General features: G+C 38.2%; 1 protein-coding gene across 3 annotated transcripts in view; it reads left to right on the top strand.

Annotated features, from left to right (window-relative positions):
* LOC121232410 (ADP-ribosylation factor-like protein 15) overlaps positions 1 to 16,970 on the top strand; it is a 272,332-nt gene that overhangs the window by 120,862 nt on the left and 134,500 nt on the right. For all 3 annotated transcript variants that reach the window (XM_041121602.1, XM_041121601.1, XM_041121600.1), the window contains exons 3-4: positions 4,446 to 4,505; positions 13,464 to 13,672. In XM_041121602.1, coding sequence (XP_040977536.1) covers positions 4,446 to 4,505; positions 13,464 to 13,672 — 269 coding nt within the window. The remainder of the gene's footprint in view (positions 1 to 4,445; positions 4,506 to 13,463; positions 13,673 to 16,970) is intronic.

Below are 16,970 nucleotides of genomic sequence, written 5' to 3'. Positions count from 1 at the left end.
GAGTGATCAGCAAAACTCGCTCACCCTTTAATAGTCCCATATGGCCAGTACAGAAACCTAATGGGGAGTGGAGACTACCAGTAGACTATTGTGGCCTGAATGAAGTCACGCCACCGCTGAGTGCTGCCGTTCCAGATATGCTAGAACTTCACTACGAACTAGAGTCAAAGGCAGCCAAGTGGTATGCCACAATTGACATTGCTAATGCGTTTTTCTCAATCCCTCTGGCAGCAGAGTGTCATCCACGATTTGCCTTTACTTGGAGGGACATCCAGTACACTTGGAATCGATTGCCCCAGGGGTGGAAACACAGCCCCACCATTTGCCATGGAGTAATCCAGGCTGCGCTGGAAAAAGGTGAAGCTCCAGAACACCTGCAATACATTGATGACATCATCGAATGGGGCAACATGGCAGAAGAAGTCTTTGAGAAAGGGAAGAAAATAATCCAAATCCTTCTGAAAGCCGGTTTTGCCATAAAAGAAAGTAAGGTCAAGGGACCTGCACAGGAGATCCAGTTTTTAGGAATAAAATGTCAAGATGGGCGTTGTCAGATCCCAATGGACGTGATCAACAAAATAGCAGCTATGTCTCCACCAACTACTAAAAAGGAAACACAGGCTTTCTTAGGTGTCGTGGGCTTTTGGAGAATGCATATTCCAAATTACAGTCTGATTGTAAGCCCTGTCTATCAAGTGACCCGGAAGAAGAATGATTTTAAATGGGGCCCTGTAGCAACAAGAAGCCTTTGAACAAATTAAACAGGAGATTGTTCATGCAGTAGCCCTTGGGCCAGTCCGGGCAGGACAAGATGTTAAAAATGTGCTCTACACTGCAGCTCGGGAGAATGGCCCTACCTGGAGCCTCTGGCAGAAAGCACCCGGGGAGACCCGAGGCCGACCCCTGGGGTTTTGGAGTCGAGGATATCGAGGATCCGAGGCCAGCTATACTCCAACTGAAAAAGAGATATTGGCAGCATATGAAGGAGTTTGAGCTGCCTCAGAAGTGGTTGGTACCGAAACACAGCTCCTCTTAGCACCCCGACTGCCAGTGCTGGGCTGGATGTTCAAAGGGAGGGTCTCCTCTACACATCGTGCAACGGATGCCACGTGGAGTAAGTGGATTGCACTGATCACACAACGGGCTCGCATAGGAAACCGTAGTCGCCCTGGGATTGTGGAAGTGATCATGGACTGGCCAGAAGGCAAAGATTTTGGAATGTCGCCAGAGGAGGAGGTGACGCGTGCTGAAGAAGCCCCGCTGTATAATAAACTGCCAGAAAATGAGAGGCAATATGCTCTGTTCACTGATGGGTCCTGTCGCATTGTGGGAAAGCATCGGAGGTGGAAGGCTGCTGTATGGAGTCCTACACGACAAGTTGCAGAAACTGCTGAAGGAGAAGGTGAATCGAGTCAGTTTGCAGAGGTGAAAGCCATCCATTTAGCATTAGACATTGCTGAAAGAGAGAAATGGCCAGTGCTCTATCTCTATACTGAGTCATGGATGGTGGCAAATGCCCTGTGGGGGTGGCTACAGCAATGGAAGCAGAGCAACTGGCAGCACAGGTAAACCCATTTGGGCTGCCACACTGTGGCAAGATATTGCTTCACGGCTAGAGAATCCGGTTGTAAAAGTATGTCATGTAGATGCTCACGTACCCAAGAGTCGGGCCACTGAAGAACATCAAAACAACCAACAGGTGGATCAGGCTGCCAAGATTGAAGTGGCTCAGGTGGACCTGGACTGGCAACATAAGGGTGAGCTATTTATGGCTCTGTGGGCCCATGATGCTTCAGGCCATCAGGGAAGAGATGCAACATATAGATGGGCTCGTGATCGAGGGGTGGACTTGACCATGGATACTATTGCACAAGTGATCCATGAATGTGAAACATGTGCTGCAATTAAGCAAGCCAAGGGGTTAAAGCCCCTGTGGTAGGGAGGGTGATGGCTGAAATATAAATTTGGGGAAGCCTGGCAGATTGACTATATCACACTCCCACAAACTCACCAAGGCAAGCGCCATGTGCTTACAGTGGTGGAAGCAACCAACGGGTGGCTGGAAACATATTCTGTGTCCCATGCCACTGCCCAGAACACTATCCTGGGCCTTGAAGAGAAAGTTTTATGGCAACACGGCACCCCAGAAAGAATTGAGTCAGACAACGGGACTCATTTCCAAAACAACCTCATAGACACCTGGGCCAAAGAGCATGGCACTGAGTGGGTGTATCACATCCCCTATCATACACCAGCCTCTGGGAAAATTGAGCGATACAATGGACTGTTAAAGAGTACATTGAGAGCAATGGGGGGTGGAACTTTCAAACATTGGGATACACATTTAGCAAAAGCCACCTGGTTAGTCAACACCAGAGGATCTGTCAATCGGGGTGGTCCTGCCCAGTCAGAATTTTTATGTACTGTAGAAGGGGATAAAGTCCCTGTAGTGCACACAAAAAATATGTTAGGGAAGACAGTCTGGGTTACTCCTGCCTCAGGCAAAGGTAAACCCATTCGTGGGATTGCTTTTGCTCAAGGGCCTGGGTGCACTTGGTGGGTGATGCGAAAAGATGGGGAAGTCCGATGTGTGCCTCAAGGGGTTTTGATTTTAGGTGAGAATAGCCAGAATTTACCTGTATGATATTAGTTGCTATATAACCCTGCTGCTGTATGTTATCATTACTATAATTGTTATATGCTATATCCATAGTACTATAGTAAGAATCACTTAGATCAAGCAAGAAAAAACTGTGATAAAACTGAGCGAAGCGCAGTAGTGATGGAACCAGAACTGACTCCAGCATGCAACAATCCAACGGTGCACACCATCCTCCTGCTGCGTCCAATGTCACCTGCTCGTCACACTGCACTGAAGCCCGATCCTGCTCTACCAACTGAGAGGACTTTGCACCATCCCTCCTGCCCAGAAAGACTGGTATGACAGATGGAGCCCAGAGTCGGGAACTAAATGAACTCAACAAACATTTTATGAACATAACCCGTAAACTAAAGGAATGATATCTCTCTGTGTGTATACATATATACATATATATATATATATATCATTGTTCATATGTCTTAAAGGGATGGAAAGGTGATGATGATTGACCAGGATGTAACTAAAGGTATGGGAACTGAGCATGACGTTAATGGTATAGAATAAGGGGTGGACACTGTCCTGGTTTCAGCTGGGATAGAGTTATCTGTCTTCCTAGTAGCTGGTACGGTGCTATGTTTTGAGTTCAGTATGTGAAGGATGTTGATAACACTGATGTTTTCAGTTGTTGCTAAGTAGTGTTTAGACTAATGTCAAGGATTTTTCAGCTTCTCATGCCCAGCCAGCGAGAAAGCTGGAGGGGCACAAGAAGTTGGCACAGGACACAGCCAGGGCAGCTGACCCAAAGTGGCCAACAGGGTATTCCATACCATGTGACGTCCCATCTAGTATAGGAACTGGGAAGTGGGGGCGGGGAATCGCCGCTGGGGGACTAGCTGGGTGTCGGTCGGCAGGTGGTGAGCAATTGCACTGCGCATCATTTGTACATTCCAATCCTTTCATTATTGCTGTTGTCTATTTATTAGTGTTATCATTACCATTATTAGTTTCTTTTCTGTTCTATTAAACTGTTCTTATCTCAACCCGTGGGTTTTGCTTCTTTTCCCGATTTTTCTCCCCCATCCCACTGGGTGTGGGGGAGTGAGTGAGCGGCTGCGTGGTGTTTAGTTGCTGGCTGGGGTTAAACCACGACAGTAGTATATTGAGGGATTGCTGGAAGCCTTTCATATTCCCTTTCTCTTGGCTTTCTGAATTTCCAATTAAGGGAAAACATCAAACTTTATTAAAGTTTTTTAGTTTTAAGCATATAATAGGCTAGTAGAGGATTCATAGATGCTTCTAGTGTGCTTGTAACCATTTTAATACATGCCAGTCAGGTGTTAAAAGGATCTTTCTGTTAATAACATTTATAAACAGGATTAATACTGTAGGTGTAACCAAAACCTGTGAAGTTTAAATGTAAGAAAACAGTGATTCGAATTGCATATTGTGTTCTACGTCACCTAAAAATTGCGGAAAGATCACTTCATATTACTGGTAATCTGAAATCTAAACTTTAGTTCCAGATGCATTAAAAGATCATTTTCTAAAGGTGTATTCCATACTAACTCCTTACCAAATGGTAGATGGCCTGGATGGAAGTTTTGTGCTGAATTTAATGTATGCCAGCTATTTAATAGTATCTTTGCAAATTTTATTGCTCATACTGATTTATTTTTTCCCCCCATCTTATAACTGATATTTTTAAACATCATATTGAAACAGAATTTCACATGCAAAATCCTGGTTCTTGGTGAAAAAAAGTAGTCTTTTCTGAATGTATGCATTTGATTTCAAATGGCCTCCTTAACAAAAATTTACTAATACTCTTTATTTCTCTTTTTAGGTTTTAGCATAAAAGCAGTGCCATTCCAGAATGCCATCTTGAATGTGAAAGAACTTGGAGGTATATTCATTTGATTATGAAAATATGCAGTGTCTAAATCTCATGATACGAAAGTGTTAGTTGTTTTAAATTTAAAAATGATAAATTTAAAAATTCCAGTGTGGCTGGAATTTAAAACCCATGTTTCACCACAGCAGATAAAGTTGAGAAAAATTGAACAAATGCTGGCTAGAAAGAACAAAAAGTAAAAAGCAGGAGGAGCAGAAGGCTGATAAGTATCTGGTATATCTCCTTAATGTCATTTCTTTGATTGCAGAAGTTAAGTCATACAGAAATACAAACTGGGCTATAATTTTAGTATGGCTTATGTGGCAGCTCAGGGAAGTGTGTTCCTTGTGTTTATTGTACGTATAAGCTTTTACTTATGAGCACTAGCTCAGGTAAGCTATATATAGCTTTCAAATCAAACATAGTCCTGCTTGAATTACTTGAAAAGGAGCTCTTGCTTTATTTACTGATCAAGTTGAACTGCCTGTTCTCTAAGTTTCTATTTTGATATTCCAAGAATCCCTTCCTGCTCCCTGAGAAACTAAAAAAACCCCACATATTTTCTTCCAAAAATTTAGTCTATAAAATAATGCATATAATTTAGATTACTGTGAAGATGTGCAGTGCGCTATGTACTCTTACCAGTATAACTTGAAATATCTCTCTATATTATGCAACTCAGTTGAGTAATGGTATAGAAAGAAATTACAGATTTGATGATTTCCTGTTACGATGCAGCAATCTCTGGTGGGAACTAAGGATGAAATTGTGTACAATGAACATACAGGAGAATGGGGAAAGACTGGAAAAATAAGGCAGATGATAACATTTGTTGTTCAGAAGTTTCTAACAGCATTTTGCTGATAGAAGTTTGGGATGCTGAGGTTTAATCTGAAGACAGATAATGAGGGTGCAAAGGCAATAGGAAGCTGCTGCTTTGGTTCTAACAAGCATCTTATCAGCCTGGAGACACAGTGCCTGAAACCACCATTTTATTCAGTGTATTTATTCAGTCATTTGCTGTTGTAATGCTGTCAAAACAGAATGTGAAGTCATGGTGGCAGTTGTGATGTGGATACTTATTCAGGCCTAAATCAAGATTATAGGCCCATTCTAGAGGCCCACTAATAATTTACAGTTGGTTTTTTTAGAATAAGTCTATTTCATAATTTAGTTTGCTATCTTGTAAATGCAGACTTAGAAACTACTGGTGAGATGCCAGTAAAAATACTAACAACATGTTATAGGGTTTAGTAACTTTCTCTGTTTTATGTACTAAAATATATTGTCATACGTTTGTGTTACATTTTTGTAATCCACCCAAAGGCCTTTTTCACAAGCATAGAGAATCAAAATGTTGTGTAGTCATCTTTGAAATTTCATTTAAGACAAAATGTGTTAAGTGCTTAGCAAGAGCAGAGTGGTAAATATCGGGGATGCTTGAGTTTCCAGCTGGTTGAGCATGCCCAGGAAAAAGAGAGATCAGAACTGTCCTCCCCACTGTTGTTCCTCCTTAAGCTTCATTACCAAAGTAATAAATTCACACTCTTAGGCCAGCTAAATTAATTGTCTAGGTGAGATGAGAGCTTGAGAAAAAATAACTTTAAATAGGATTGGTTAAACAAAGCATGTGTATTTTGCCTTAATTTGGAACTAAAGAGCAAAAGAATTGAGAGTAGGAGGGGAAGTCACACTGTTGTGCGATCCAAATTGAATGGAAAATATGAACCCTTGGAGAAGATGGCAACAGTTGTCAGGTACTATCTGCCTTGTGAAAAAATGAGGGAGGAGGGAGAAGATGATGTTGAGCTATTAATTCAATTTAATATTTGAATAGTCATGGGAAAACCACCCTCTTCCTTTGTTCTGTGGAGAAGGAGGGGAGTACTGAACACCCTTCTAGCAACATAGCCTGGCAGAGCAGCTAAAATTTCATCTAGTTAGTCTTCAGAAAACTGATCCCACAAGTAAATGCCAGCCTAAGTCATCCTCACAGGGACGTACTAACACAAAGCAATAAAATCTCTGTACTGTATTTGACTAAAAGACAGTTGACACCTCTACAAAATCTGGTTGTGGAGTGCATGCAATGCCATCTGCAACATAGCTGCATCTAACAGTTTACAGAATGTCTTAGCAGATGAAATTTTTAGATGACCCTGATGAGCTGTCCAAGCTATGAGTCGCAGAGAGATATTCAGCTTCCGAAAGCATTAAAGCTAGATCTGTTTGCTATCAATCATGCTCAGTCTGCTGTTCAAATGGTGCCTAAGCCCAGGCTCTGTCACATAATTTCCTCATTTCGTAGATAAGAGAGATCATTTGCATCTGCTTACAGATCTTAACTTTACTCCTGAGGAAGCTCAGATAAGGATTCAGCAGTAGCCATCTTTCCACTGTTCTTTGAAAACATTCTTTTTCTACAATTAGCTTTTTATGGTGTGAATAGACAATCTGTTGCCTATCTTATTCAAAACAAGTAGGAGCCATGTAAGCAACACCTATCAAAGCTATGTACAATAGGATAAGCAAAACACAAAAATTCCTAGTTACATTTTTTTGTGGGGCGGGGGGCTGCTTTTTTGTTGATGGGATGTTTTGTGGAGAGAAAAGTAGAAACTTTGGTTTGCTAAAAATTCTCTGTCTCCTGTTGCACTTACAACTCCATTTTCTTCAGGCTGAATCAAAGGGTAGAGTATAGCAGCCTAGTTTAGCATCAGAAAAGATACCTACGTTTTATGAACACTCCCCCCCCCCAAGTTTTTATTTTTTATTCTAGGCAGAAATGGCTTTGATCCTTTCAAAGGCTAGAGCAGATTCAAACTTAGTGAGCCAGTCAGCAGAAGGGCTAGACAGACAGAACTAACACAGCTGTGGTATGTCTACTAGTCTTAAGTGCCATCATAGAGATAGATGCATAAGGAGTGTTTTGAGCTTTATTTGAGATTACCTGCAGTGTTACCAAAGGTGTGTGACTGCAGCTCAGAAGGTACATCTGAGCCTTGCTGGGTGCTCACAGCAGTTGTCAGCCTGGGGAGCTATGCTGCTCTTCTGAGATCCCAGCTGTCCTTCAGCAGAGGTGGAGGGAGGGCAGAGATGGGGTAATAGGTAGAAAGGAAACTGGTAGGTGATTTTCTTGTTGCCAACCATTTGCTGTGTGTTTGTGCCTTTAAAAATTAAAAAAAAAAAAAAAAAGAAGTGATTTTGAGAATGGCTGTCATACATAAAGTCCAGTTTAGTGTGGTGTGCCACCTACTGCAAACTATTAAAGCTTCAGACTTAAATAACTCTTAGAGCATATTGCAGGGCACATATTTTCTTATCTTCCTTTTAAAATAATCTGTAAGATTTTTTAGGAACTTTTATGAACTTTTAATTAACTTCATGGTCCTGACTAGAACAGGAGATTTTTGTTTCAAATTGCGTGTTTTATTTTAAGATGGTAGCGTAATGCACATGCTGAAGTAGATCAAACTGACTTTTTGCAGGCAAGTGTAAATATGGTGTTTTTAAAACTTCCAAGTGCTTGCAACCTAAATGTTGTTCTAACAGTTTTAAATATCTGAAATAGGGAAAATACTGAAGGCTTGACTTCAAGATTAATCTCACTGGGGAAGCCTGGAAGGAAGACAAGAGATGACAGAGATGGTTTCCATAAATTTCAGTTTGATAAGAAAAGTAGAAATAAGCACAATAAATTATGCATATTTCTGTTTTTTGTATATATTGAAGATAAAGGGAGAATTCCTCAGCATTTTTGGGGTTGTTTCTTTTATGCTGTTTGTTCAGTGTTGTTGAATTGCTGCAGTGAATATAGCTGATCTAGCAATCTCAAAATGTTCCTCCTTGAGGGAAAAAACCCTGCCAATTCCCTGCTGCCATGCTTTGTGTATGATTGCAGGAGTACAGTGCCTGAAAAGCTGGAGAAAGCAGACTGTGATCTCTTGGTCTTAAACCCTAGGAAGCAAAAGTCCTGGAACTTTTGAACCTTGAGGAAGGTTTTGGCTTAGCATCCGTATTGCTGCTTAGCAATAAGCAGTAGCAATACAAAATAGCTATTGAAGGGTGACTGACATTACACCTGCGAGAAACTTCTGTATCTGTGTGTGGATGTGTCTGTCAATGTGGACAAATTGCATGTACATACAAAGTGCCTATCTTAGAAAGGATTTATGACTTTATTTGTAATAAAAAGGAGAAAACAGGTTGAAAAATAGCTCATGTAAAAAATCAAAAATCCATATGCTGTATTTCTTCAAGGGGATTACTGGGAGATCTAAACAGAAACTATGTCTGAGATAGATAAGAAGCAGCCAGATCTCTTAAAAATGTGTTAAAATTTCAAGCATCTTCCTGATTACCTAAGAGAACATGGCAGTTTTCCTTGTGAGGAAGTGATGGAAAGTGAAGTTTTAAATCCTACATAGATTTAGAAACAGTTATTTCAAAAGCCTTTTTATAAGGTTTTTCAGGGAGGGGGTAGAGTATATTTAAAAATTTTGCAAGAACATACAAGAGTTGTTGGGTTTTTTCCCTTCCCTTCCTTCTTACTCCCCCACCAATGGGGCAGTCTTTCAGGCAAGAAGATTTTTGTGGTGTAGTTGACATATTCCTTGTCATCTTTTAATCTTTTTGCTAGTTATAAACTGTCTGTTTAATATCAGTAGAGGAATTAACTATGTAACTTTTTATCAACTATATAACCTTCAAAATAGGTGGGTGTCTTTATTTCAGGTGAGTGGATGTTATACTTGAAGTGGTAGAAAAACTGGTTGCATCCTGCAGTCTTTCATGGCCCCAGGTTAACTATTTTTGGTGGGAAGGAAAAAAAGTTCTTCCCTGGATTGAGAATATAACTTCTCTGGAGCTGTGATGTATTCCTCCTTCTGTTTTGAGGTGAATAAGAGCTTTCATGCACAGGCTAGACTATCTTAAAGCAAGGGCTGTGTGACATTTGTTGTGCTCTCGATGGAGACTTGCTGCAAGTTTGACAACTAACAAATTTGATGCCTTTAAATTGCTTTCAGTGAATTTTTTCCTGTAATGCTGTGTTCTGTTCTCCTTTAAGTACTGAAAAGGAGGGAATTGAAGGTAGCCTCAGACTGCTGTGAATGAAGATGTAAACAGAAGTATTCATAGTTAAAAGGAAGATTTGCAGCTCTGCATTTTGCATAATATTTACAGGAGTGCAACCTGTTTTGGATGTGTATTAAACTGCACATAACTCTCAAACTCTTCCCCCCAGCTTCCAAGGGGCATTCGAGAGGGTATTTATTGGCACTGATAAAAATAATAAACTGTATTAATATGGAAACACTATACCCTTGGCTGATAATCAAAAAGAATTTCTTTATTTGATATTTAAAAAATTACAAATGAAAACTTTTTAAAATTTTGAACAGTTAGTTGAATTAACCTGCCCTGTAGTAATGCTGAATGACTGGGGTTTTTAATTACAGCACCTCATAGTTTTTCTATTAGAAGAGAGGTTGTTTTTTCCTTTTATAAAGTAAGTCAAACCTATGTTTGATGACTGAATACTATCTTTTCTAATAAGTAGCATGATTGTGTTGTGGTGGGTTGGTTGGTTGTTTAGGGGTTTTTTTCCCAATTTATTTGTAAATGGAATGTTTTAGTCATATCACATGACTTTTGGCTCCTGTGGATTTGTTGCTGAGGGAAACAAATTGTATGCCTGGGCACGAGTCATGGCTCTTGCCTGTCTCTGAGCAAAATACTACAAAAATACTACACTGAATGTCACATTTTAGTGAACCCCTTGTATAACATGTTCCCTAGGTCTAATGTGAATTGTTGTTATGTTTTTCTGATGCTTTGGGGATTTTTACCTGAGTGGTTTGGGGGTATTTTTGTTGTTTGGGGGTTTTTTTAAACTTAATTTAGGCATGAAGCGATTTAGGAAACAGCCATGTGCCTGCAAAGCTGTTAGAGCAACACATGGTATTAGGCTGACAAACCTAAATGCTTATCTCGTGTTACTATTGTTTGATAGGACATTTTGGGTACCAGATAAATTTCTGGTTTCATTTCGGTAGTCTCTGAGAACCTGAGGATGTTTAATGGATGCACATTACATTCTGGATTGTCGGAGAACTTGGACTTTGAATTTCCCTGTCTTAGAAACCTTTGGAATAGAGGAAAAGATTAATTCATAGAATAGTCTATGCTAAACTACACCTTTAAAAACAACTGCTTGTTCTGTAAGACTAAATTTGTCATACCGTGAAGTGCGATGGCTGGATCATTATTCACAAGCCAGTGTTTCCTGCCCAGGATAGCACCAAAACATACTACCTAATGCTCTGGAGAAAGAAGCTGAGAACAGGTTGTGCTCCCTGGATATGAAGAGTTAAGGCAAAAGAATATAAGCTTATTTGTCTTGTAGAAATTGTGATTTCCAGTTGCTGATAGCTTATTGATGCCAAGAATTACTTTTCAAGTGCATTTGTCAGAAAAATGAGTTAAAATGGCACCCCAAGGTACAGACTTTCTCAGTCTTCTTTCTTGTCTGCTTAGTACAAATTTTTTTTATTCTTAAACCTCAGGCTGTGATTTCATCAGAATTGAAGCATAAGCAAGTTCAGAGCAGGTCACTATTCTAATGGAAAATCTTGAAGGAAATACCAAGTTTTGTTGGGCATTATTAGGTGGTTCTTAGAACTATGCCATGGTGACCGGCCAGGGCTGGAGAGAAAAGGACTACTATGCTTTGGTGGTGTTTCTTTTGGGACAGTCAATGTGGAGAAACAAAGTTCACCAGCTAAAGAACCTGAACCAAAAAGACAGGGCCATAAGGTCAACAAATCAGCATACTGCTTTTCTGGCTCCAGTATCTCATGTAGGGATCCATGTGCTGCTTTCTTCCATGTGCCTGGATACAAGAGGTCAAATGCTCTGCATTTCACCACACAATTTTTCTCCTTAGAAATAGTACAGTTACAGAGATAAGACTCAGGGTCTGGCAGCGACATGTGGTTGAAAAGTAGCTGGCTGAAGTTTAGAGTAGATAAGACAGAAGTTATATTGCTAGGGGAAAAAAAAAAAAGACCTTCAAAGAACTGATCATGGCGTTGGCCTTTCAGTTCATTGAAAATTATTCTCTACCAGTTTTTAAAGTAATGTGATACTTCAGAAGCCTGCAACACTGCTGTGTGTGGCTATGTAAATAGTGTCCCTCTGGCAACTTGCTCTACTTGGTTCTGACATACACAGCTGTTTGGAAAGACTGGGACATCTAACAGATGCTATGAAATTCTTTACAAGTACAATCGATAGATATTATGGTGGTACAGAAACATAGAATTAGCTTTCAGTGCAATCCCTCTTCTGTATAAGTAATGTTGATCTTCAGAAGTTGATAAAATAAATGAAACACCTATCCTATTTGTGTGTTGTTACTTTATGAGTCTGATTAAATTAATAGAGAAATTAAGCAAGGTCTTGACTAAATCCCATGACCGTTTACCTTTAACCATCTCTTTAGATCTCTTGCAGGAAAACACTGTTCAGGTCTGACTTCAATATCCTCTATAGGAAGATGTGTGTGTTCACAACATTCATTAGCCACCTAAATTGGCTAATTAAGGTTCTAGTGTGGCTGGTACAGAGAAGGGAGTAACTTCATGTAGCAAGATTTGAATACTCTGAGTTGGATGCCTAAAGTGTATGGTGTAAATTCCTTCTTAGATATTGATTTCTTCACCTTTGTTTAGTGGCTGTCTTTTCTGTTGCACAGTGTACAAATTAAGTGAATATTTTAAGTATCATATCAATGTTATAGTAATTATGTTGCATTAAATTCTCATTTTGTGCCTACATTTTGGTCAGAACTTTTGTGTAGTTGTTTTGTTTCACAAAAAAATGGAGTTTTATTATTATCAGCACTTGGTATCTATGTCTACATTAAAGTTCACTTCTCTCTATCTCAAAGTAAGAATAGTGTCTGTAAAAGATACTTTCAGCACATTTCTGCGAACCACTGTCTTGCAGACATGTCAAGCTTTCTACTAAAGTATTGCTGCTGCTGTTCACTTTTTAGTGTTAGTCCCCATGAGTGTAGTGCCAGATTCAGACAGACAAAGAATAGCCCATACCCAAATCTTAGTTTAGATAGTTTTGACAGCTGTCAAATACAATTTTTTTTTCCTACCTCAGTGTTACAAACATATGCTGCTCTCCAGGGAAGACAAAAGCTTTCTATAGATAACCTTATTGCTTGGCTTCTGTTGAGATGGCTGAGTGCTGCTGAACTGTGTCCTAAAAATTACTGTGGCACATAAGCCTGTATAGTCACTCATGTGTCTGCTGTTGGGCTCTTCCAGAATCCTTAGTGTGGTTGACAGAGCAAAAGTAGTTGAAATGAATGCCTTTGCATGTTGTCACTGTTCAACTCACTATTGTATCACCATTCTCCTCATTAAGTGTCTAATTACAACTTTAATAGACCTTCCTGACACTTTTTTTCCAGTTATGAAGTGTTTGCCTGATAGTTTGGAGATGAACTGGAAGACCTTATCATGCTCAGAAATGAGCAACTGCCATAACAGAAGCTACAGGTTATGAAAGGAGCTGCAGGGCTAAGGAAAAAAGAATGGGCAAAGGTTTATATATTAATACCAAAATATTTCAGTGAGAAGGTATGGGGTTAGGCTAGGTGGCACTGGGAGCATAGTAGTTCTGCCAGTACTTATTAATGGAGCAGAAACTTTCAGGGATGAAGAACTGCATTGAGTCAAATTCCTTCCTTATTTAAACATTAGTTTGACGTTTGTGTGTGTGTTGGATTTATGGTTGCTTTTTTCCTTTTTATTCTTTCAATGATGTATATTTAGGAGAGAAAATTTAGTCCATTGCTTTGATTGTTCTAAGTAGAAGGGTTATTTTCAAATACAAGTGTTAAATCTATTTAACTATACTTGTTTTAATTAGTTCTTATTATTGTCTTGAAAGGGACTGACAATATCAGGAAATATTGGAGTCGTTACTACCAAGGATCCCAAGGGGTAATATTTGTATTAGACAGTGCCTCCTCTGAAGATGATCTAGAAACTGCTAGGAATGAACTGCATTCTGCTCTCCAGCACCCACAGTTATGTACTTTGCCGTTTTTAATACTGGCCAATCATCAAGACAAGCCAGCAGCTCGCTCCGTACAAGAGGTATGTTAACGTGGCAGCATCTTGCCTGTTTGTATTTACTATCTGCACACCACTGACCCAGTATTACATATTACCCTGACATCCTAGTTAAGGACTGGCCTCAGTTACTCTTTGCTGTAAGTACACAGACCAAGAACAGTCCCAGCCCCTAAGAACTTAGTCCGATGCACTCTATACAGACTTAGTTGTTCTGGAAAACAGACAAGTAATACTTGGATACAAACACAGTTCTCCTGCTTTCACCATATTTTGCTTAAGGAAGAAAAGATGTTTTTAAACTACTCTTATCAAAAGCTGCTGGGACAGTGATTTTTTGTTTTGCTTGGGGTTTTATTTGCTATTAGTTTTAATCTTGCACTATCCCATTACTCCATTCTTTGCAACTGCTTAAACCAATAGATTTCAGCCATGGGTAGTCTTTTATGTAAAAGCTTTTTTCTTAGCTGTTACGTACTGATGTGAGGGCAAAGTTGCAATTCCTGTTCTGAAATCCTTAACCTGTTCTGATTTTCTTATTTTAAGGAGTAATGTCATTGTCTAATTTGTAGCTATCACATAGTAAACTATATAATTGTTCTATTCAGTGTACCTTTTGCTCTTAAGTTTCTGAAAAATTCTTCTTACCTACATTCCTATCATGTCACCTACCTTTGAGGAAATGCTGAAAGTTACCGATTCTTCATGAGAAGCTCCACTTATTCTTCTAAAGTTGTAGGAAGAAATTAATCTTTGATTGTATCATTCTGTTCATAAATGTCATTTAAAGGACTCTTCCCATTAAAGATTGTACGTGAAATCTCCTGTTTGTTCCGTGAGTGGTGTTTTTTACTATGGCAGATTCAAAACTGTTTTAGCATCTTACTGTGTTGCTGCTTTGTATTTAAAATTGTTGCTTTCTTAGATGTGCTTTTGTCAAAAAGATGATCTTTCTGAAGAATGTCAATTTAATTCAATGCAAAACGTATTGATCCGTAGGATAACTGCTATTTGTACAGTATAGTTTTTTGTACATTCTGTATTGTTTTATTGCTATTTATGCCTCTAGTTAGCAAAAAGAAATAGAGGATAAAATGTTAAGCTTATTATGTGTTAAGGAGAAATGTAAATGTGACTAGGGTATAGTGACATTTTTAATATCAGAGGAAGAGAGTGAGAATCATGTAAGCTATACTGTAAAATGTTTTATTCAATTATTGGTCCTTTCCTCCAAGAATCTGTGCTTAAGAAAGAAAAAAAAAACCCCCAAAACAAAAACCAAACCAAAAAAAACCCACCCTGAAATAAGGAATTTGGATTTAGTATATCGTTACATAAAAAGGTAAACTGAAATGATGCAGGGATAGAATCTACAAGTTCTAGGTCTTGTTCACCTAAAATCGGATTTAGGAAGAAGTAATGAATATTTAAAAGAAATGTAATATAGATTTTAATATATCAGTTTATAAGTTTCTTCTAGTTTATTGTGCAGTGTAAAAGCAAAGCATGTATTCCTAAGCCTTCCACTTAGAAAAATGACAGTCCTGAGACACAACTGGTTTCATTTTATTCATCCAAATATACCCAAGGTGTTTTGATTTTACTTTTTTCATAGAGCAATGCAGATTACAATTTCCATTAATGGAAATGCTTTTTACACATGATTTAAGTATTTTTAAGCCTTTATTATTTTACTACTTCTTTCCTTTTTAAAGCCTCCAAATTGGGTTTAAAGTTAATTGAAGATTTTGATTATAAATCTCATTTAAGAAACGTTCCTTCTCCGGTTTCATGAGAATAGTGAATACAGGAGAGGAACAATGTCTTTATGCCATGTGATATATGCCAGCCAGTTTGCTTTACAGCAAATTATAGACTTAACTCTCCATTTTGCAGTTGAGCCCATGTGGATAGACTTTTGGGCCTGTACTGAATCTTTTGTGTATTTAGAGTTAGCATTTCTTCTCTTTTATTGACAGTACCCTCATTTTCTCCTTATCCCTCTGCATCATTACTGATTGCTTGATATCTCAGTAGAGGAATAGATCTTTATGTGCTTACAGTAGCATTTAAATATGTTTCTACTGCATGCTCTTCATAAAAAAAAATCTTTTAGTGTATTTTCATAGCAAACAAGTCTTGCTACTTTGAGTCTGTATGAAATGCTGAATACAAGAATTTTGTTAAATGCGCACAGCTTATGCATATTTTCAAAAAAAAAAACTTGTATCGAGCTCAGTGTATGTCTTTGAAATTCTTTACTTAAGAATAGTGGAAAACAAAATTACAAAAAAGAAATGAAGGAGAATGTCACAAAGTTGTTACTGGTATTTTGTCCCTGAAAAAATTATGTCCTGTATTTGCTGTGAATTCAAAGCAGGAGCCTTACTTGGTCAATTTTGCCGATGTTGAAATAGAAATTTCTTGCTTTCCTAAAGGCTTTGCTGTGGTTTTGCCCTCATTATTGAAGTGTGAAATGAAAGAAAATAAAATGCTGAATCATCATAGAACCATTTATTAGTTCAAAAAGAGCATTTTTAAAGCTTTAACAAAATGTTGAGCATTGAGTTTTATTAGACATTTTTGCAGAGCTAAGTCCATTAAATATAGGTATTGCTTTACTTTTTTATGTGTCACAAGACAAATGAATCACAGTTGAAATTTAGAAGTATGTATGCATTCTTTTAGACAACAAGTTGCCTTTCTTTAATGGATATGAAAGGACCCCTTGGAGTATAATTAAAGAAAATGTCTGAGTGGTGCGTAATAGGAATTATAGAAAAATTATCTACAACAAAAATCCTTCACAAAACTGTACAAGTGCCAAGCAGTTTCTGCAACAGATGTTAGTTATATTTATTATTGGGAAGTGCAGTTGCTTCAGTTTTTCAAAATTTTATATTTTATTTTTAATGTGTTTTCTCCATGCGTTGCTTAGTATTGTAGAAGTTTCTACAGTATTGTAGAAGCTGCATGCTGTAACTATTAAGCAATGTCATGAATAGTTCGATTCAAAATGATGACTATTTTTAAGAATATCCAATTAATTTGTTTAATTTATGAAATGTAATTGAACCTAATTCATTTTGCAGGCATGACTGGAGAAAATACTTAATATTATTGAAGTGATTAGGAAAAATTGCAGGAGAAGCTAAGTTGAAATACTAATCAGTAAATGTAATCCTTTTTTCCTTTGTTCAGTTGCTGGTTGGCTGTTTCGTATTTTTTTAATTTTAAAATGAAACCAAGAGAGTACATTTGACACTTCATTCTAGAAACTATAAATTAAGATGTCATTTTAAATATTGTGCCTCTTATTTCT

Source organism: Aquila chrysaetos (assembly GCF_900496995.4).
Source record: "Aquila chrysaetos chrysaetos chromosome W unlocalized genomic scaffold, bAquChr1.4 W_unloc_3, whole genome shotgun sequence".
Classification (NCBI taxonomy): Eukaryota; Metazoa; Chordata; class Aves; order Accipitriformes; family Accipitridae; genus Aquila; species Aquila chrysaetos.
The sequence above is the reverse complement of the archived record's forward strand: the minus strand, read 5'-3'. Positions and strand labels throughout refer to the sequence as shown.